This window comes from Perna viridis, chromosome 2 (assembly GCF_037379345.1).
Source record: "Perna viridis isolate PV_CMFRI_1.1 ecotype Kerala chromosome 2, ASM3737934v1, whole genome shotgun sequence".
Taxonomy (NCBI): domain Eukaryota; kingdom Metazoa; phylum Mollusca; class Bivalvia; order Mytilida; family Mytilidae; genus Perna; species Perna viridis.
Window position 1 is genome coordinate 56637531 of NC_142446.1, and position 23192 is coordinate 56660722.

The 23192-nt window shown below is 34.7% G+C and overlaps 3 protein-coding genes across 5 annotated transcripts; 2 read left to right on the forward strand and 1 right to left on the reverse strand.

The window, feature by feature from the left end:
• On the forward strand, positions 1-3889 carry LOC148626171 (dimethylaniline monooxygenase [N-oxide-forming] 2-like). Of its 3 annotated transcripts, none has more exons than XM_088569933.1 (3): positions 1-159; positions 1843-2469; positions 2754-3889. In XM_088569933.1, the coding sequence occupies exons 2-3, from the start codon at positions 1843-1845 to the stop codon at positions 3735-3737; spliced, it is 1611 nt and encodes a 536-aa protein (XP_088426059.1). In that variant the 5' UTR covers positions 1-159; the 3' UTR covers positions 3738-3889. The 3 variants fall into 3 exon arrangements, with proteins under 3 accessions (XP_088426059.1, XP_088426060.1, XP_088426061.1); XM_088569934.1 differs by lacking the exon at positions 1-159 and adding an exon at positions 1393-1484; XM_088569935.1 differs by lacking the exon at positions 1-159 and adding an exon at positions 1510-1528.
• Positions 3890-4894: 1005 nt separating this feature from the next.
• Positions 4895-23032, reverse strand: LOC148626172 (cytochrome P450 4A4-like). Its single transcript, XM_088569936.1, has 13 exons — positions 23014-23032; positions 18207-18390; positions 17286-17430; positions 15301-15345; positions 14638-14765; positions 13656-13771; positions 13002-13112; positions 12463-12598; positions 11793-11983; positions 10049-10182; positions 9610-9674; positions 6972-7048; positions 4895-6156 (listed from the first exon to the last, which is right to left on the reverse strand). The coding sequence occupies exons 2-13, from the start codon at positions 18369-18371 to the stop codon at positions 5991-5993; spliced, it is 1479 nt and encodes a 492-aa protein (XP_088426062.1). The 5' UTR covers positions 18372-18390; positions 23014-23032; the 3' UTR covers positions 4895-5990.
• LOC148626173 (uncharacterized) lies at positions 19533-21510 on the forward strand. Its single transcript, XM_088571086.1, has 4 exons — positions 19533-19903; positions 20078-20196; positions 20416-20523; positions 20648-21510. Exons 1-4 carry the CDS (start codon positions 19533-19535, stop codon positions 21217-21219), a joined length of 1170 nt encoding a protein of 389 aa, XP_088427212.1. The 3' UTR covers positions 21220-21510.
• Positions 23033-23192: the final 160 nt, after the last annotated feature.

Consider the following 23192-nt stretch of genomic DNA (forward strand, 5'->3'; position numbering starts at 1 on the left):
CCGTCAATGACTGGATGAATGAAAGGAGCGCCCTCTGTTAGCAAACAAATTCACTTCATATGCGGTGGTATCTATCATTTAAGAAGAAACAGCAGACATTGAACAACCTGGCAAAAGTGAAGCTTCGCTATATATACTTAATTTAGACAGTACTTTCAGGTAATGTGTAAAACATTTTTTATCTATCTAAATTTACACAAGAAAAGTAAAACCTTCCACACTCATTTAAAGCACCGGAATTGTTTAATACAATTTACATATATTACAGCTCTACAGCATCTTGATCAGTGAAATAAGTAATTTTCGGTAATTGCCGAATATTACCCAATTAATCAGATGGCCCAATTGAATTTCGTTTCCAAGTGAGTTAAAAAACGGATTTCTTACCATATAATTTACATTACAATTGAGTGGGAAACATAGTTTAAGTGAATCGCAATATATAGCATTTTTCGCGCAAAATACACAACGAATTAATGTTATTTGATGCAATATGCTTTTACAACACAGTGAATAGAAAAACACAAACAATTTTGGTTGACAGAAATTAGACTTCAGCAACGTAGAAGCAGACGTTAAAATCAAGAAAACAAAAATGTAAACAAAGCTGAGAGACAAACATACGTTAACTTTCTGATAAACATTTTATTTATTATCAGATTATTTATAGTATATCGTAGTTTACAACAGCTATACAATTTGTAATAAATGCGGAGTAGTACTAGTCCATGAGCATGTATAATGTACACTTCCGCGTGGAAAATTAATTTGTTCTAACCCATTGACTACCTTGTGAAAGCATATGAAGCGCATGCAAATAGACTACTACACAGTCTATTGCAGTTTAGGTGCATGTAAACAGTAAGACTTATTTCACAGAACTGATTTCTCAGCATTTTAAAAATGGGACTCAGATAATATGACAGAAACGCTCAATACAACAAAATGACCCCTGTCTGACCATTACAAAGTAAATAAATAGACTGTTAAGTCGTAAAGAAATCTCTGTAAGAATCAGGCAGTGGGTGAAACATGGTATGACAAAATCAACCATTTTGAAAGTTTACTTTGACTATTTGCACCATCAAAATCAAGGAAAAAGACAATATTTTCTATATCACTGTGATAGACTGGGTTTTTATTTCATTAAAATGCACTGAAAATGAACTGAAAGGGGCAGGTAACTCTGTCAAAAACTTTTTTTTTCTAACATTCGTTTGAAAAATTCTGCGCAAATCTAACTTGTTGCTGAGATCAAATAATGTTTTTTTTTCAAGTAAAAAAATTCCTTAAGTGAAATTATGTATTAGGTTTTTGACATGCACGTACCTGACTTTTTTCCATTTTGCCTGATTCTTACAAGAACTTACACTTAATGAGGTTTTATCGTTGACCTGTAACATAAGTAAATGGGTCCTTCGTCTATAACCCATTAGACATTTCTGTAGATAACGTTCTGAGTGATTGCATGTAAACTTTGGAAAGTAAGTACTGCACATGTTACTTCCGTTCGATTTGTGAAATAGCTGTAATATTTAATCCATGATAATGTTTGGCTAGAATCTAAGAAGGGCTGAAAAAATTCTAGAATACGTTTTTTTTTTAATTTTGTTAATTTGTATTTGATTTTAGTTGGGCATGAGCTATTTGTTCTTGTTTTATTTTGTTTGTTTGTTTTTGTTTCAAACTAGAAAGGATACGCTTTGATAACGATACGATACTGATTGATATTTGTTTTGCTTTAAGTGTATCCATAAGACTAAATGCTGCATTTTTACTCTTTATTGAATTTTTGTAAATCATGTTTATCTGGAAATACTGAAAACTGTATTAATTTTGCAGATGGCCAAAAAGGTGTGTATAATTGGCGCTGGTGTGTCTGGACTTGCTGCAGTAAAAAACTCCCTTGACGAAGGCCTTCATCCTGTATGTTTCGAGAAAGACGATGAAGTTGGTGGGTTATGGAACTACCATCCACATCCTAAAGATGGCGATCCAAGCATCTACAATTCTTGTAGTATCAATACCAGCAAGGAGATGACGTGTTACAGTGACTTTCCGATTCCAAAAGATTTTCCAAACTTCATGGCACATAAACATTTTAAAACATACCTCCAACTATATGCTGATCACTTCAAAGTTAGAAATTACATACGATTTCGACACCTCATTGAAAGGGTAGAAAAATCTGAAGATTTCGAAGACACTGGGAAATGGGTAGTCACGTACAAAAATTTACAAAATGGCAAATCTAGGAAAGAACTTTTCGAATTTGTGATGGTATGTAATGGCCATCTTCACGAGCCAAGTAAGCCAACGTTTAAAGGACTAGAGAAGTTCAAAGGCAGTGTTCTACATACCCATGACTACAAAGATTTTCGTGGTTTTGAAGGAAAACGAATTCTTATTATTGGTATCGGGAACTCGGCTGCTGATGTAGCCTGTGAGCTTAGTCGGCATGCTGAACATGTAAGTCTATATAACAGACAAATTCCACAATAATTTATGCAACTATCATCGATTCAGAGACAAAAATGTGGTTTTAAGAACTACATGTAAGAATTGAAATTTGTTTGACTCCTTCATATTAAACATCTTTTCTATAAACTGAATGAAATATGAAGATATCGTGTTTTAATCGAACTAACCGAAGTTAAAGCAAAGCTTATGTTTCATTTCTTTAGAAGTCTTTAAAACAGGTCTGAAAAATGTGAGAAAAGTACTGTACTCATATGCAACTTTTTGTATTTTAGGTCTATATGAGCACTCGATCTGGAACATATGTAATACAACGATCCACAGACCATGGTTTACCTTTCGATCATCAAGCAATGACTCGTTTTTCTATTGCAGTTCCTTTTTGGTTGATGAAACCATTTGCCTACAAAAGGTTAAATAGTCGATTTGATCACACAAAATATAGCTTAGCACCAAACGGAAAATTTGGTTTAAGCGTTGTCACAATAAGCGACGAACTACCAACTCGCATTTTGTACGGTACAATTACTGTTAAACCCAACGTGAAAGAATTTACAACCACAGGTGTCATATTTGAAGACGGCACTAAAGTTGATGAACTTGATACCGTAATTCTTGCAACTGGGTTTAATTTTAGTTTTCCATTCCTGGAGAAATCCATTGTTAGGATTGAGAACAGTTTTCCATACTTACATGAGTTGGTATTTCCAGTAGATCTGTCTCCTTCAACTCTTGCAGTAATTGGCCTTGTGCAGCCCTTTGGGTCTTTGCCTCCTATATTAGAAATGCAGACAAGATGGGCAGCAAGAGTTTTTGCAGGGCAATGTAAACTACCAACATCAGCAGAGATGACTGCAACAGCAGTTCGTAAGCTCAATTTTCTAAAACGAAATTTCCCGGATTCGGCAAAATATAGTTTACAGATACATGGAGTAGCCTACGTTGATAAATTGGCCAGGTTGATAGGTTGTCAACCAAATCTAAGAAAATATTTTCTCACAGACCCAAAGTTTTGGTTAAAACTAGTTTTTGGACCAGCGTCGCCTCCCCAGTGGCGATTAGATGGTCCTGGGAAGTGGAAAGGGGCACGACATGCAATAGAACAGATAGATGATAATACTTGGTATCCATTGAAAACACGCCATGCTGGTGAAGGTTCGGATAGAGGATTATATGATGGCTGGATATGGTTGGTTACAAGAACTTTGTTTTTATTACTTGTCATCGTGGGCTTGTTTATCTATCGTCATGCTTTCTAATTTGGTCATTGTGTGTTCGATTCAATGACACTTTTAAATACCTGTATCTTGACATGACCATCGCGACTTATCTAAAAGCTGTTATGTAAGCTCAACTTTATCTCTTTTAAATAATAAATAGATAACCAAGCTATTTGAAGTTATCAACTGAGTACTTAGTGGTCTATCTACTTTGGTGTCACTTCAACTCTGAGGTCTTTTCCACCAAGTGACACTTTCCCAGATTTACTAGGTTATTTAGTGTTTCCGCGCCCTACGAAGATGACGAGTACATCGATTGTTGGGTGAACTTAACTCTATAAACATAATTCATTTTTTTGCTTTAATTTTTAACTATGAATATCAGAGACAATGATCGAAGTTAGATATGTATATGTTATGTAAAGGTCATAACAACCTTGCAGGTAAAATAATCCTACATCAATTGAAATATAACAGGCCCACAATACCAGTGTATAGGACGTCGTTTGGGATATAAAAAGTCCAATAAGTTTGAAGTTGTGTACTACCTGAAATGATGGACATATAAATGACCAGCGCCAGAAATTCATTAAAAGTATAAAAATAAGGCACTATGAGAAAATCAATCTGACTTAACTTTGAAATAGTATAAAATGTGAGCATACTGTAGCTTTGTGTGTATACTTTTAAGAAATGAAACAATCTACTGGTCTGTTGTGACTCCGCATTGACAATGTATGTTGGGAAACTATATTATTGTAGCTGCAGACTCAAGATGACTGGATTTTACTCACTTGACCGTGTAATGTGAAGGTAGCCGCTGGTGAAGTACACACTTACCCTTCTTAAGCACATGATGCCACTTTTTGTATGAGTTCATAGTGCACGTGCTTTAGTTTTTTTAGGTGGTGTCTTGTTTTCTTATCTTCAGTTTTTATGTGGAATTGTATTCGCTACATTGGGTATATAAATCGAATCTGTTTCTTGTTTTCACGTTTAGGTCATGAACTTGGGGTTTAATGCCCCTGATTGTCTTTCTAATTTGGACACTTCGATAAATGTTTGCAGTCATTTAGAGGATATGCACGTGCTGTATGAAACATTTTTCTAGTATTCCGAACTCAAATGTCAATGCCTGACAAATATGCCGGGGATAGAAGCGATAGACAATACAAAGAAAAACAAAAACACGTTACTAAAACTTATCTATAATATCCTACAATTAAAAAACATTAAAATCCACATGTAGGACACCGTCATATCCAGAGTAAGTAAGGGGAATGGGATATCCCCTTTATTTGAAAATTTAGTTAATCCCGTTCACTATTTGAGGAAAAAAAGGACCAATGGTGACCAGGAACATTTTCCCTTTTCAAACTCTATGAATAGGGAGAGTAAATCCGGCTTTCCAAGGAAATCATCAGGACTGCTTCAGTCGTTTCCGGTAAAACACGAAATTTTGGAAACTTGAATCTATGTAAGGTTGTTGTTACTACAACAGACCATAGTAACAAACGCATGTTACAAGGATGAGATATGATGCAACTAAGACATTAACAAAATCTCCGCGAAAATGTTTTTTATACATCTGTAATGTGATACAAGTTTTACAATTAAATTGTTTTTGATTTTTTTTCAATTTTGTGAAAAAAATTTTCCTTCATTGATAAATATCAGTTGTTCATTAGTAAAAGTATGTCACAGAACACTATATAAATGTTACCGAAGCGGTTTATAAATTGTGTAAACTTCCCAATAATAGGTAACGTATTACTATTAAGAATTATAAACTTGCGTACACAAAATGCAAACATTTAGACCTTACCACGTCACCATTCTGTTGAAACAATTTTAATATTCCGTATTTGTAATGTTGGTTGTATATTCCGACCTCATACATTATTCATACATGTATATGGGCCATGTAGCGTACTGTATTTTGTGGATATGCTTTATAACATGTCATTGTTTTGCCATGTAAATTCTACTTATGTGTTTGTATGCCTTTCATGAAAGTGCTTTATCTGGTGTCGACATTAAAGACGCAGTTTGTTTCTTTACCCGTATATACATTTATTAAAGTTTAAATCTAACAGGGGTGTATCCAGAGATTTTGAAAATCGGTTCCAGGAAAAGGGCGATTTCCAATTATTTGGTCATTCTGCCAAAATTTTTCACGAAATTTGTTTCCACAAAAAGTAGCCTCCATCCATAAGAAACCCCTGAATTCGCCACTATCCACTAAAAACATGCTCCATCTACTGAATTAAAGGATCGGTTATCATGACAGTTTTACAGAGGTGTCACTTTCAAATACAATCCGTTTTTACTCCTCAGAATCAGCATGCTTTCCGGTTCGGCAGGTCTAGTATGGTCAAGGTCCAAGCGAAATCTCCGTAAAACCATTGGAACTACTACCTTAATTTGCGTGTAGGCAAATTGCATTCCAATACAGTTTCTGAAATTTTAATTAGCTTATATAATTCCGCAACGCTTTCCATTTAAGGAATGACTGTTATATGTTTTCGGTCTATGAGGTAATAACCTCCATCACGTAGTGCACAATCGATAACCTGCATAGCAGGTTATTTTCAAGTGTGCGCCATGGTTATCGAGGTTACTTCAAATAGACCGAACAAAATATAACAGTCATTCCTTATGATTTAAAAATCTCAGTATCAAATTAAAGGAGTAAACAGCAAAAAAGGACGATGACGTCACAGTCACATTACAAAAATTGGTCTATAAGATGGTGGACATTTTTTTATCCAATCAGAAATGTGGTTACATCTAAAAATTAAAATATAACAGGATGCATCAAGTTTATATGCGATTTGCTAAATAAATCCTTGTAAATTTTTCATCGGAATGTGTATTCCATTTATTTATTGTTTGGTTATGAATGACTGTTTTATTTTACCGGGTTGCGATCTTTCTGTGCATTTGTATCGATTCTTACGCTGTTGATCGTAATGATGGGATGTTACTCCTTGAAGCACGTGAATCAAACCGAAATTTCCAATAGTTTTTCCCATTTAAAAGGATCTTGTTCGTCTTAAGATATTATGGAACTCTTGAGGTAAAGACAAAAAAAATACTATCGGTATTAAAATATCATTACTAGTTATGATTCGCTGGGTTCAAAACACAGAGTGTTAAAGAGATTTTTAATCGGTATTTTAATCTGCATTTTTTTCAACAATAAATAACTTATGAATTTTGTATTCTGTAAGAATAAGCTGTAAAAATAATGACTAGCACACTCCGTCTTACCTCGGTCCAATTGAAAATGGCATATACTGTAGAGACGATATTTTATTTTCTGGTGCAAATCTGGTTGGGTCATATATCTGAAAAAAAAATAGTAGGTATATTGTCCATTAAAGGTTATTTTTATAAAGATTTACATATAAATAACTAGGAAGACAATTTTACTCGGTGGTCACGTGGTAGCATGTTCGTCTTGAGTGTGGATCGATGTCGCGGGTTTGATTATTAAAATCCGCAAAGCAGGATCTGTTCGGTAGGCTATACATTCTCGTCCTAAAATGCTGGAAACACCTACCACAAAACGTAAACCCAGATTCAATTAATCAATGGACGAAGCGGATAAAACTATAAATGATCCACTTATATTATGGTTATGCACATCATCGATCATCAATCCATGACTTGATGAGTTGTCGTACCAGCAGACAAAGCCCAAAACAACATTGTTTTTGTCTGCAAAACATTTTATATCCAATGTTTATTATCAGAGGTAGACGTAGAAAATAAAAGCAGTGATAGGACCTACACTGCTACCACTCTCTCCAAAGAAGAGATTATGGAAAACCATAAACCTGTGCTATCCTCTTTTGGCCTCTCTACCAAGGACGATGATTGTGATTTACCGTCTATGTACTGGATTCCTAAACTTCACAAGAATCCATACAAACAACGTTTCATAGCTGGCTCTGCAAAATGTACCACCAAACCTCATTCAAAACTTTTAACTTCTATACTCACAACTGTCAAAGAGGGTCTACAGTTCTACCACAACACTAGTTACTCCCGCAGTGGTATTAATTCAATGTGGATTCTGAAAAATTCGAAAGATCTTTTGGAGACAATCAGTTCACGACTATTATCTGAATACAATAGCATTAAAACCTATGATTTTTCAACACTGTATACTTCTATTCCCCATACTCAGTTAAAATCCCGACTTAAAAACATTATACATCGTTGTTTTTCCAAAAAAGATGGTACACCTAGATACAAATATATAGTTCTTGGTAGAGATTCCTCATACTTTGTAAGAAATAATTCCAAATCATCTTCCAAATACACAGAGGAAAATGTTTACAAAATGCTGGAATTTTTAATCGACAACATATCTGCCCAGTGTGGTGGACGTGTTTTTCAACAAACGGTCGGCATTCCAATGGGATCAAATTGTGCTCCTTTACTTGCTGACCTATTCCTTCACTCTTATGAGGCTGACTTTATACTGATCTGATCAGAAAGAAAGAATATCGTTTGGCTAGATCCTTCAATCTCAGTTTCCGCTATATAGATGACGTTCTATCTTTAAACAATCTTAATTTCGGGGATTTGATACATCGCATCTACCCAAAAGAACTTGAGATAAAGGATACTATAGACACTGTGAAGTCAGCCTCATATCTTGACCTACACTTAGAAATCGATGGTAAAGGAAAACTATTGACCAATTTTTACGACAAACGTGATGACTTTTTATTCAGAATTGTCAACTTTCCTTTCATCTGTGGCAACATCCCTTCGGCTCCTGCATAAGGAGTGTTCATATCACAACTCGTACGTTATGCCAGAGCCTGCCGAAACTACGCAGGCTTTTTGTATCGCGCTAGAAATCTAACAAATAGGCTTCTGGAACAGGGTTATGTTGCTACAAGATTGAAGTCATCACTACAGAAGTTTTATGGTCGTTATCATGAACTCGTGGATCGTTATGGTGTATCCATCAGCATCATGAAAGCTGATGTATTCAACGGGTCATAGTTTTCCTTTCCTCGTTTGTCTGCCCCGGACATGACTTTTTGTGAGCAACTCGGCGGGTGTTTCTGGAAAAGCAGAGGACGCTTACCCTACCGGTGCACCTGGTCCGTGCTCCCAGTTTTAGTGGAGTCCGAGTTGCTCGTTTGCTTTTGTTGCTTTGTATGTGTGGTTTTAGTTGCTTTGTGTTCTTTGTTGTATATGTCGGTTTTCCATGTCTGGTCTTTGTCCCTGGATTGCATTCTTTTGATTGCCGCTATGGCCTTGGTTCCCTTGATTACTCTTGATAAGAATCCCTCCCAAGGTGATTATCAAGAGCTATCAAAATTTGTAATATATATATATGCGAGTGGTATTTTCTTGTAACTTATAACCACTGGGATGATGCCATTGCTAGTGGACCTAAGGTCCGCATGGGTATTCAGACTTGTCTGACCCTGAATTATATCAGACTTTATTTATCATATTTATCGCAGTATTACAATATTCAAACTTCATAAAACATTGAGTCTTCATTCCTTGTATTTCAAAAGGTATGGATTTGGCTTCTTATTTTGATAGTTTTGGTTTTGAGTACTTCTTGTATACAATTGGTTTTTGGATTTAGATCTTCATACATGTAATGTATATATTTGATTCTCACGCTGCCAATGAGAAGTTATGTCTTGAAACACATCTTGTACAGCATATCGAAATTTGCAATACATATGATTGGTATTTTTTGTAATTTATACTGATCTTTCATTTTTTTTACAATTTACCTAATTCTGTTTGGTGTGTGTATGTGTGTGTGTGTGTGTGTGTGTGTGTGAAAGTACATTTATGTAAATTCCATTGGCTCCTGTTTAACCGTCAGCTTACGTTTTCATAAGTAAAATTTGAGTGATCATACCTCTGGATCTTTCCAAACCTCAGGATTTCTCTGAAGGGCATATATCGAAACGGCCATTCTTATCCCTGTAAGCAAATTTGTATTTGAATAAAACAAAATTCTTCCCACAATATCAATCAGGTAAAAGCAAAAATAGAAAATTAACAAAACAATAACGGGAAACATACTGCCTCTAACATTCAATGTTTAGAGACACATGGCAGAGATTTGAAACAATGGGAAGTGATCCGCTGAGACGGCGAGAGATGGCGATATGTTGAACAGCCTCATGAGTCCATCATTGCCCTGAAAGAAAATGTAAAGTATTTACTGAAATCTCTTATGTAAAAACAATTTATAAATGAACTTGTTTTAGCAAAGATTCAGTAAGTATACACTTAAAAGAAATCATTTAAATCAATCATTGATTATCAAGATGGAAAATTCACTTCAATATTACCCGCCGGTATCAATCGACCATCAGGTAAGTGGATGTCTTTCTCAGCGCACCGTGAAATGTTAGGCACTGGAGCAAACATCCGCATACTCTCTTTTACACACATAAAAGTGAATTCCAGTTTGTTGATATCCTCCCTAAAACATACATAAACTAACTATGAAACACTTTTCACTAAAGATGATGAAAGAGTAATCAAGGGAACCAAGGTTATAGCGGTAATCAAAAGAATGTTACCCAGGGACAAAGACCAGACATGGAAAACACAACAAAGAACATAAAGTAACTAAAATCATGATGAAGTATCCACAGACAACACTGAAAGTAGGATTTTATTATGAATCAGACATACGTAGGGTATCTGTTCTTTTTGGTTCAATGCAGACAACAAAACATCTTTAAGACAATGTTTGATAGTGACAGAAAAATCCTTCTTTCAGAAAAATTTGTTAAAAGACAAAATATTATCAAATTTAAAGCATTGACAAATAGCCCATCGCCTTCTGTTTTCAACAATTTATTTAAACTTATCCGACAAATTACAAGATGTTGTATTCAGGGTAGTTCTCTTAACTTGTGAAACTCATCATGAATGTGACTCAATATAATTATTCCTTCCAATACATGTACATTGATCAATTCTTATGCATATTATGTGCTTATGTTAATTATATCTCTGTGCAATAGTATTATGGTGTTTTGAGTAATAAAGAAATATATATCTGTATTTATTTAGATTAGTGCTACGTATAAATAAGATATAACTTTCAAAATATATACTGAGTAGTCAAAGAAAAAGTTTCTGTACAATAGTATTATGGCGTTTGAGTAATAAAGAAATATATATCTGTATTTATTTAGATTAGTGCTACGTATAAATAAGATATAACTTTCAAAATATATACTGAGTAGTCAAAGAAAAAGTCTCTTGAAATCGAATCCCACAATATGACTTACCAAAGTATACATTACGTCAAAATGACTAGTGACTGTGACAACTTGGTGTAGAGAAAAAGGCGTATGGACAAAATACAAACAGAGTGGTAGCGCAAAAAAATGTCATACAAGCTACTACCGCAATATGGCGGTCCGTAAATACATATATAAATAAACATATATAGCTAGCATCAAAATATCAAGTAATTATGACAAGTAGTTGCAGAGAAAACTATACGATAAAGAGTGTGATTAAAAGTCGGACACACGGACGTGATGGGCAGGGTTAAAACCGTATACCGCATCCTTTGGAGTGGAGGTATAACAACATTTAAACTTATCATAGTCATTAGGGTTCTCTATGGCATTACCAGAATTGTCAGATATATTTTATTTCGTTTAACTATATGAAATACATGATGATTTTCACGATGATATGCAACTAACCTGTATATGTCATGTTCATGAAAAATATTCTTAAAATATGATTTTCATAAGCAATACAATTAACGAATTTGCGTGATATTTTCAAACGGTCGAGATTTGCAAAAAAACAATTGGACTACAACTAGTCTGTAGACAGTACCGTTAATTTTTTCTCCATAAAAAGAGCTTCTTGATTTTGCCAACATATAAATCATCTCCAGAAAAAGTCCCCCGATCATATTACATAACGTAAACAGAGATATCATTTTGTTCACAGAACAACCGTAATCATAAATTGTGCTCAGACCAACCGTAATCATAAATTGTGCTCAGACCAACCGTAATCATAATTGTACACAGAACAACCGTAGCACGTGTCCCTTACCAATCGATGTCTTCTTTGTTTCCCCAGTATTCTTTAATTTCTCCCCTACACCTGTCCTGGTATTCTGGGTGTTTGGCTAGATTGTACAGACACCAAGACAGTGCACTGGCAGTTGAGTCATGACCCTCAAACATAAATGTATCTACTTCATCTTGAATCTCCTTGTCCGTTAAACCATTTTTATCCTCGTCCTAAAAATAGAGTATGTAAATATAAAGTTCTGTCTTCGAAAACGAGTTTTATGGGATATCATCTTACCGTAAATTTTATTCTGATTCAATTTTGAACTAAATACCTGTGCTAACTGCGGGATAAGCAGGATGGTCGATAAGCATACAAGACATGTACTTCCGCGTGGTTGGACGTGCGGAAGAACAAGTTAATTTTCCTCGTGGAAGTATATACTGAGCATCCTCAAGAATCAACGAAACGAAAGGGTCTATTGAAAGCACTGACAACCAATGACAGATTTGTGTGTGTGTTTTTTTTTATTATTATTTATTTTGTTTTGAATTTTTTGCCTTCTGACATTAGAAAGACTACCACCACTAAAGACTAGTTCGTACACATTTTCTTACATTGAAAGTTTCCCTGGTGAAAATAAATCAAAAACAGAGTAAAGTCAATCGAATCTTGTTTTAATAATGTCTGGTCGTCTGTTAAGACTTACCCTGGCGCTAATCAGAATGTCGAGAAAATCAAGGTTTCTCGATCCCTTCTCCTCCCTTGCCAATTGGGCTTTCCTATCAGATATTATCTTTGAGGAGTGGTGGTGTATAATATCACAAGCTTTGTAAAATTTCTTTCTGTGGAAGAAAGAATAGTTTGTTCTTAATCAAAGATCAGTAAATAAATATGAAAAAAAAATTCTGAAAATAACAAGTCTAATCAAATGTTCTCAATTTCTTAAATTATCTCGATTCAAAAAGATGTAAATTTGTCGATTTCTTCTCGTTGGCAAAGCTGTAAAGCTCCACATATAACTGGCAATCAAAACTATCCATAGATGCTACAGAAAATGCAAGCATCTAGCAAAGAAGGAAAAAGTGAATGATTTTACACGACGATTTCCGATTGTCAAACAACGTTTAATTTTAATATAATTCCGAGAAAATCGAAAGGTCTGTCTGTAGCAGGTAGTAAGAGAGGAAGCGAAAGTCTGTCGCCGCTTGCAGAGTGCTTCTCTGTAACAGTATTTTTAAACATTACCCATTTTCAGTGAATTTGTAGATAAAAGAGTTGTGGTGGAATGGGTTCACAATTCGTTTAACGATGAGCTCTGACACATCGTACACTCCCTGGATATACGCATGTCTTTTCCTGCAATAATATATTTTATATGCTTTAATATAAACAGTTACACTTGCCATTTAATTTTGCTTCTTTTCGGTTATTGCTGTAATACAGGAAATATAACTTTTTACACTATGTTGAATTGCAAAGAAATATTTTGCGGCCATGACAAAAATATTTTTCACAAATTGGAGTTTCCTTGGATGATTACAACAGAAAGAACTCTTCTCTGGGCAGACCAGACACTATGAACTGTTACCTCTCAGCGATCTAGCTCATGTGCAATATTATAGCAACGATTGGGCGATTAAAACACTTTACTGGCTAAAAAAGTAATAGACTTTATCGTGTAGGTCTGGGTAGTTTGTAGACTTTATCGCGTAGGTCTGGGTAGTTTGTAGACTTTATCGTGTAGGTCTGGGTAGTTTGTTAGCATACTTAACATACACAATCAAACAGAAAGATCTTTTGTCCTCCCAAAGCCCTATTCCACGGAAGTAAATTTCACGCATGCTCGTCGACTACCCCGCAAGATATGACAACTTACGTTTCTGTTATAGACGATTATACCTTTCATTCTGACATTTACTGTTAAAACCAAACAGGCATTTCATCATGCTGTCCAGTGTCAATAAACTGATGTGATGGAAAGTTTCTATTGGCTCAGTAACAGTTTCCCATTTATCCTAAATGTAAAAATAAATTTGATTTGAGACAGAGAACTAATGGAAAACTTACAGAGAATAGTAGGTTTAAGTCACTGAAAAAAAAAACATCTGGAAGAACTGGCTTTAAGAATATGATACTAAAAGGGGGCTCCGGAGGGTTTCATCTGAGTTCCAAAAAAAGGGATTTAAGACCATTATATCCTCCTTTTTGCCTAAATTTTCAATGTAAATAACGCAAAAATTTACAACAAAAGGGGGTTCTAACCCCTGGACCCTCCGACCCATCAATGATGTTGATATTGTTCATAACCTTGTGTACATAAATGAAAGACACCCTAATTAAACTGTACTCATCTGGACAAATGGAAAAGTGTGTATCCTTGGTAAACTGTATTGTGTTGCAGAGGCAGAAAATACAGGTAGATCAAAGAGGCCCGACCCGTGTTGGAGCCAGGTGTCCGGTTTGTTTACCACCCCCCCCCCCCCCGGTTTTGTTACAAAGTTAAGGCAAATATGGAGAAAATCCCCCTGCCACCCATTTTAAAATCTCAATTTATAACAAGTGTTAAAATTGAGTATGTAAAAACTCTTACTGTGTAACTTAGTGATCTTTTTTAAAAACTGGACAAACATACTTGATGATTTCTTATCAAGTAATTGTATTACCAACCGTCAAGTGAATATAATTACTCTTTTTCACATCTTCCAGAGGAAAATGTTGGATGGTCATGATATAACAAATATCCTCATTTACTTTGTATAAGTTTTCTGAAATTTACGAAAAAGAAACAAGATTTTTGTTCATGATCATTAACTTGCACCGTTCACGATAAAGCTTTATCTCTCTTACAGTGTAACAAAGTGATTTTATTTATAAAACATACTATCAATATTTTCGTTGATTCTCGAAAAATCTTGACGTAGTTCTTCAGTATATCAGTGTGAAATGCGGGTGTAAGCATCCTTCTGTTCCGGTCCCATTTCTTTCCACCACTTAATAATAAGCCATCACCTTTTTAGGAAAAGATATATTAATGCCAAATGTGAAAAAAAAGATACTGATCTGGTAATTTGAATGTAAAAAAAAACACGTGTATTACCTTTCATTTCATATCAGAGAAGAATGCACCATTCTTATAGATTAATAGATACATGGTCATGTGGCATTCATTAATGCCCGTTGAAATGTCAAGAGGTGCATTACCATATAATAATGCCCGGGCATTACCACGCAGTAAGTCCGCTTTATCTATATTCTTCAATGAAATAAATATTTGCTTACCTAAAGGGACATTATCGATAAATTAACTGTCCATAGGAAGTGATATTGTTTTCGAACATTGAAAATGCACTCGCCTGCGGATCGAGGCATTACCAAAGTTTCAGGCAATAACTCTTGCCCTTGGCAGTCAAGACAATAAATGCCCATTATATTAGTAGCTATTGTTTAATACTTTCCAGGAGATACGTTTATTTTGATAAGCAACACTGAGGTCAAATTAGTTTGATATACTTGGGGAAAATGACAAAAACACATATTATCTTACCAATCCATGGCCTCATTAAGTCATAGGAGAATTCATCCTTTGGATCTGGAAGATAACCATTTTTACATATATATGACGAAAATAACCCCGTATTAGTTGATAAAAAAGCATTCACGTAATCTACTGCTGTTTCAGGCCAAAAGCAAGCAAATAAAACACGAGGACGACAAAAGCACAATTCCAGTTCAAAACTATAAAAAAAAAGAGCAATAGAAAACAAAACAAACAAAAAAGAATAAGTATATCACACAGAGTATTGGGAAGTATATACTGAGTATAATAACGTGCTTTTTCAAATCTAGATAAAAAAATTGAAGAAACAACTAAAATCAGGATATACTTTTACGTGATCCATCTTATTCATTATTTCTAGTAAGTAAGTAATTTTTATTTAAAGTCTTGGTTAATGAGTACATATAACAAATAATATAAGCGCAAGGGAAATTTTAAACCGACTAATGGATCCAGATGTGTTGTCATTAATAAAAAAAAAGACGTAGCGATTTTTTTCCAAGTAATTACCACTATTCACAATGGGCATTACAGTCAATAGTAACTGTAGACTCAGGTGACCGAGGAACCCCCGGGAAGTAAAAATAATTGGCAGCCATGTTTTTGTCCCTCATTCTTGTGTGTGAAACTGTTTTAGTGCTCATTTCATTTGTGTCGTCTATGCCGTTCGTTAGTTTTTAGATTTGCTGTAACCACCCCCCTCTTTCTCTCTTTAATGGTTTTTAAGTATCACTCCAAGTAAAAATCATGCAAAATATGATTTATTTTTGATATTTTGTTTAAAATGTTATGGTTATCAGATATTAACATGTGGCTTTTCATAAAACCCATGGTCGTAGGAGAAAAAAAGTTATATAGAATGCACTGTAGAATTCAAAATTACGGGAGATAACTCTGTAAATGACACTAAAATACAATAGAAACTGTTGGATTTTCAATGTGGATTATCTCCAAGAGCAGAAAGATTGGAATGAATAGTTATAAATTTCAACATATAGACCTATAAAGCAACTAAGTAACAAAAAAAAAATAATGTGTAGCCTTTTTCGAGGTATATCATATTTTACAGAACTTGCATGATTCTTACTTAATAAGCAAAATCTATAATTCTACGCTGTTAACTTTTCACTGTTGGATTTTCAATGAAACTGTTGGATTTTCAATGTGGATTATCTCCAAGAGCAGAAAGATTGGAATGAATAGTTATAAATTTCAACATATAGACCTATAAAGCAACTAAGTAACAAAAAAAATAATGTGTAGCCTTTTTCGAGGTATATCACATTTTACAGAACTTGCATGATTCTTACTTAATAAGCAAAATCTATAATTCTACGCTGTTAACTTTTCACTCTTCATCTGCGGTATAGCCTGTACCACAGATGGATTGATAGTAAGTAACGGATTGACATTATAAAGAAAAGATTTCTCAGAGATGCTTGTAGCAAGTCTAGTTGGTTCTCGCGTCGTTTCCCTAAAATAGTTTTTGACCCTGGCTAATTTTCGAGAATTATATTATCATTCAAAAAATCATTCGAAAATGCTTCCTCTTGAGGAAAGTGACACAAATGAAAACAATTGATGTAGCCACTAACCCTATCGAATATTTCGTTAACTTTCAAAGCTATTACAGCAGTGGCGGATTCAGGGGGTACGAGGGGATCCCGCGTTTAGAACCCCTTTTTGTTGGAAATCTTTAATTTCGTGAAAAAATTGGGCAAAAATGAGCAAATAATAGCCTAGATGTACCTTAGGAAATCCCTTTTCCACATGTCATTGTTGCAACAGAGAAAACCATAGAAGGGGAAAATATAAAAGTAAGCTTAGTGAAATGTGTCCAACGTTCCAACATTCTCCAGATACATTTATCCTACCCGAGTATATACAAACGGGTCATTAAGTAAGTTTGACATAATGATAGTAATTATGTTTGAGAAAGGCCTAAGTTAGCCTTACCTATGTTTAATGCATACCTGATCCGGAGAGTACATATTTTACAGTGGATGGATGAACTGTCATCAGAACTGCATCAAACGGTCCCATCCACTGAGGGAAAGCTCCATTATACTGCTTTGCCCATTCCAATGTCTGCAGGATGCCCATAGAATCCCCAGTGACCTGTAGTAAAAATCATTTTATTATATCGATAGCAGCGTTTTATTGAATGTTCCCAATGTAATAAATTTCGATAATTCAAACTGTGAAATAAATTCGGTAATTTCACTCTCGGACTTTCTCTTGCCAAAACGTCACAACTTTGACAGATCACAGAATTTTAAAATTCATGTTGAAAATATCGATAAATTGTGAAGAAAATCTATATAATAAATAGGATAATCAATTGATTATTGTGAATAACGAAAACATTATCACTCGAGCCAAGAACGCTCGAGCACCTAACTCCTCCGCGGAACAAGTTCCGCACACAAGTTAAAGTTAGGCGTTCTTCGGCACTCGTGATGCTATTTTTGTTATCCCTATTTCCAATTAATTATCCTATTACTGTTTCTTGCACTGAAGTTTTTACTTGTATTTTGTGACGGAGTAAGTGTGAATTAAGTTAAAATAATTATTAATACGAATATGAATTATGATAAAAATGAACAGAGATACATCTATATATATTGACTTGATTTTTTTTTTGTGGGGGAATGGGAGGGTCGTTTGGAATTTTATTGATGGCATTGACTTTGTCAAAACAAATATTTGGCCAGCATTTGTAAAAAATATTATCACGGACTGTCTATGCAAATAAATAAAATATGCCTTCGATAGCTGTGGGAAAAAATAATCGCATAAAAATCCCATCCACCCCCTAAAAATGAAATTTTTTTTTGTCTTGTTAATATATTATATGTAGTTGTCTCTTTAGTATAGAAAAGTATTATGCATACCTGTTTCATGTTTCCATATAGCCAATGAGGTGCGGGACCCGGGAAATCTTTAAGGGCTCTCTTTAGTTCCTTTTTCTTCTTGTAAAGTTCGAATAGTTTCTTCAAAATCCATATTACGGCCAGTAAAGGGACAAGCTTCAGAAGCGTGTATGTTATGGTAGCCATGTTGTGTATAATCGCTAAACTTATAAAATTGATAAAACTGATAAAAGTTTGTGGTCCCACACTGTATACCCAAATAGATAGTGGATTAGAATCAATATATATCAGGCGCGTAGCTGAGGCCAAATTGAAGTGTAGGCAAATTTACGGGAGGGGGTCTGGGGCCGCTTAAAGGCCCACAGCAGGTCCAGGTGGGCGAAGCCCCCCCCCCCACCCCCCCCCCCCCGACGCTCCGCGGAGAAAGCGTTTTAGAGCATCATTTATGTCTCTCCTGGATGTATTTCATCTCCAAAAAAAAAAAATGGCAAAATTAAGTGCAGGCAAAAGCTTTTTTGTCTAACGGCAGCTACGCGCCTGTATCTATACAGCTTGTACAGTCTTCAAAATTCAATACAATTAACGAATTAAACATTATATAACATGTCAAGCGAAGAAGATGGAAATGGTTGGGACAGATACTACAGATGGATAACACCAGGCACGCAAAGATAGCCATCGTATGGACACCAGATGGTGAAAGAAAGAGAGGCAGACCAAAGGAAACCTGGAGAAGACACATCGAAAAAGAAAGACAAGACTTAGGATTTCAGTCATGGACCGAAGCAACCAGGGTGGCAAACGAAAGAGACAGGTGGAGAGGACTTGTTAACGGCCCGATTCTCCTCAAGGAGAGACGGAAATAATGAATGAAAAAAAAATGAATATGTTATTCTATTATGAAGTAAAATTCTAGTAAATTAAGTAACAGTCTTTGTAAGAAACTTGCAAAATGGGAAACCCTGTCGATCTGACAATATACAATTTTCACACAAGGAAGACTTGGTCTTGGGTGCGTATAAATTGAGCGACATTGTCTTTTCAGCGACTATCTTTTGAGCGACGCTTTTTGAGTAATTGCGTATATCATTTGAGCGACATCAAATCAATACAAAATATAAAAACGGCATATAAATTCAGCGACATATTTTTTAATTGATTAAATACAGATGTACATAAAATTCACATAAACGCTCCACCAGTTCGCACTGGTCAAAACTAGCCCTTTCTCGAATGTATTAGTTCAACTTCAGTGAATCGACCAGTACTTTTTCCCTTCTGAATATCACTGAAAAGATTAAACGACAATAAATAAAGACAAAAATATATTAGTGAAATACATTTAAAATGGAGATTGAGAAGTACACAACGAACCGAGGGAAAGAAGGTATAGTTGTTGATGGATTTAAGTATAGGCTTGACAAATCATATAGTGCCACACATCTTTGGAGATGTATAAAAGCCAAATGCAAAGCTCGATGCAAGACAGATTTAACGGATTTGATGATATTGGATGGACGTAATGAGCATAACCATGAAAAGGAAGAAGAAAGAAAGATACAGAGACACAATATCAGACAAGCTTGCAAGAGAAAAGCTGAAGACAGCATAACAGAACGGCCACACAAGCTAATAGTACATGAAGTTAGGAAAACAGAGAACGCTAGTTTAGTCCCAGAAGATGTTGGCCTGATAAGACAAGCTGTTTATAGAGTAAGGTATGTTCAATAAAAGTATTATAATATGATCATGATTACTAAAAATGAAGAAAACAACAAAAGTGTTGTTCCATTGCTTATCTTATTATTAAACATATATAATGATTTTGTGTCATGTAAATTTATTCCATATCCTATGAGTTCCTAATATTATTTATTTGTTTATATTTTCAGGAGAAAGACAACGCCAAAGCTACCAAAATCAAGAGAGGAAACCCACGAAAATCTTAAGGACTACGATTTGATGTTTACAAATTTAGAGAAAATGATGTACATCGATGATGCTGAGACGGGTATTATTATGCTGACTACAAAAAGCAATATGGAATATTTTTTGTGAGCCCATTGTGGAAATTTTGGTGACGGGACATTCAAATATTGTCCAAAGTTTTTCTACCAACTTTACACATTGCTTGGATATAAACACGGACGCTACATACCATGTGCTTTCTTCCTGCTTCCTTCAAAATCAAAGGAGTGTTATATCAACATGTTTCGTCATCTTATTACAGTAGTAACAGATTTAGGATTGAACTTTACACTTACCTCTATCCACTTCGATTTTGAAGATGCTGTTTTTGAAGCTGCCAGAGAGTTTTGGCCAGAAGTTTTAATTAGAGGTAATTTGTTAAGCATAGTTTTTATTGTAAGATAAGACAGATACATGTAATTTAAAATATTAACGACAAATATATACTGATGTTATGTACGTATCAAATTTAAAACACGTACATCTAATTTCAGGTTGTCAATTCCATTTGTCCCAAGCTTGGTGGCGTAAAATACAAAGTCTTGGACTTGCTCAGGAATACAAATGTTCAGAGTCCGTTATAGGGAGATGGTTGAAAGTATTTTTCGGTCTCAGTTTTCTTTCACATGTTGAAATTGAGGAGTGCATGGCCTTTGATATTTGCTCAAATACACCTGAAGACCCACGTGCTACAAAATTTGCAGATTATATTGTGCATAACTATACAGAGGCAACCTCACGTTATCCTCCGATGATTTGGTCAGAACCAAGACTTGATGTTAAACGGACAACAAACGGATGCGAGTCTTTTCACAAGCAGTTTAGTGAAATGTTTTATAGCCATCATCCGAACATTTATGATTTTTTGGAGAAGGTCAAACTTATCCAGACATACAACAGTCTTAAGATAAGAGCTTCTATGCGACCAATGCTTTTGACTATTAACGAAAAGTCAAATGTGCAGCAGATGCGTGAATTCCAGGAACAGTACAGAGCAGGCGATATCTCAAGACTTGAGTTCGTTAAACTTATGGCATACAAGTCTCAGCCGGTCATCAATTTATAACGATTGTGTACATAGAAGTTTTTAATAGTACATTATTTTTAACAATTGTAAAGTATTTTATATAAACTATGTGGTTTCAGTGAACAATAAACAAACACTATATCCTGCTCAAAATCCTACTTCCACCTCCCCGTGGTGAGCAGGGGACACTGACTAACGGAAGAGGTAATAAGTATTTTTCTCAGGTAAATGTCGCTGAATTTAAAAATTAAAAAGTCGCTCAATTTATATGTGTTTTGTCGCTGAAAAGATCATGTCGCTCAAATTAAAAAAATGCAAAATGTCGCTCAATTCATCATCTCCCTTGGTCTTCTATTTTTGAAGTAATCAAAATTTGATCTCTATATTGTTGAATATGTTTGGAAATTGTTCATAGTAATGTTAGAAAATTGAGTTTTTACAGTTACCTGCTCTTGAAATAGATTTAAAAGATGAAATTCTTTGGTACACATGTAATTTAGATAATAATAATCATTAAATCATCTGTGAAAAAAAAGAACCCCTAGATTTCATTTGTATAATAACGAATGGTCCGAGAACACGAGCCCAACCCATATAGCCCCAAAACCACTGTGTACGTTTTGGACCAACCAACAAAATATCTTAGTGGTGTCTTTATTTGCCAGGTATCTTAACCATTTAATTTTGATATTTGATTTGTGGATAATGTTTCGACTTATATTTTATTTTGAATAACCAAGCATGATATATTTAAATCATTAGTAATAAATGATAAATAAATAATAAATAAACAAATAGCATAACTATTTAAAAAAAATATTTAAAATATAAAAAGGGTATTCAGACAAATAATTATACTGCGATTATTGCTTACAGTTTTGAACCTACAGGACAGCCTCCAATGGAAGTAGTTACTGACAGGCGACGGACACATAAACCAACACTGTCATTTTCATAAATTAAAAAAAAAAAACAGTAACGTCTACCTCCACACACCCACTTGCGAGCTTTCTATTTCAACAAACTCAAGCCATGAAGCCAGAAAATAAATTGTGTATATTAGATCTACTATGCCCTGTTTTCAGATATCTGGGTATAGAATAAACAGCAATAAATAGCAAGCGGGCATGTCAGAGAACACACATAACAACTAAAATCTGGAAACAAAATGATTTAATTATATTTTTTGGTTAAAAAAATCCTGGTTCCAAGGGCCAGTGACCCACATTGATAACCTTATTCTAAGTGTATCCAAACACTTGTGTTTTCAACGAAAATTAAAATTTAGGTTAAGTAGAAAAAAATCTCGATAAGTTATATCGTCTTTATACGCCCCATATTTGAATATGCCAGTGAGGTTAGGGATAATTGTGGTATCAAATTGGAAAAACTGCAATCAGAAGTCGCGAGGATAGTAACAGGTCTTCCAATATTTACGAAATATAGCTATTTTAACGAAGAAACGGGCTGGGAAAACATTTTCTGGAAGGCGAAATAAGAGAAAATTTACAAATGTTTTACAAAATGGCAATGCTTTAAGCTATCTCCGCGAACTTATTCCCCCTTTTGTACAGAGTACAGAAAATCTATCTGGATGGATCTGATATTATATTACCTGTCTGTAGTTATTCATGAACTAGTGAATCAATCATGCCAGCTACTATAATGTAGGTTACAGGTATAAAACCACTATTAAAAGTCCCATTACTTTCTATGTTGAATTAAGCAATTTTCAAGGTCCCATTCTTTTTTAAAGTTTGTTAAAATGAACTTTAACAGGTTTTATCATAGAGGGGACCCTTTAAAGACTCTCTCACAAAGTTTTCAGCATACCTTTAATGGCGTCCAAGAAATAACGGTGAAGTGAAAGTAGACAGGTACTAAAAATACTGCTTTCCTTTTGGAAATTTGACAAATCAATGGGCTTAAGATCTAGACTCTGACAAATTATTCTCTACATCAGAGTTCAAAACTGTTGTATTCAGTGTGTACCTGACATGATAAGCTTTCAG

Bases quoted from the DNA above. Each gene is read 5' to 3' on its own strand.
- LOC148626172 (XM_088569936.1), bottom strand. From the start codon at position 18,371: ATGGCTACCATAACATACACGCTTCTGAAGCTTGTCCCTTTACTGGCC. The intron at 15,346-17,285 runs GTATGCATTAAA...GTTATCTTCCAG, and splicing joins ATATGTACTCTCCGGATCAG to ATCCAAAGGATGAATTCTCC. The intron at 7,049-9,609 runs GTATGATCACTC...TTTTTTTTTCAG, and splicing joins AGGTTTGGAAAGATCCAGAG to ATATATGACCCAACCAGATT.
- LOC148626173 (XM_088571086.1), top strand. From the start codon at position 19,533: ATGGAGATTGAGAAGTACACAACGAACCGAGGGAAAGAAGGTATAGTT. The intron at 20,197-20,415 runs GTATTATTATGC...ATCTTATTACAG, and splicing joins CATCGATGATGCTGAGACGG to TAGTAACAGATTTAGGATTG. The intron at 20,524-20,647 runs GTAATTTGTTAA...ATCTAATTTCAG, and splicing joins GCCAGAAGTTTTAATTAGAG to GTTGTCAATTCCATTTGTCC.
- LOC148626171 (XM_088569933.1), top strand. From the start codon at position 1,843: ATGGCCAAAAAGGTGTGTATAATTGGCGCTGGTGTGTCTGGACTTGCT. The intron at 2,470-2,753 runs GTAAGTCTATAT...TTTGTATTTTAG, and splicing joins TTAGTCGGCATGCTGAACAT to GTCTATATGAGCACTCGATC.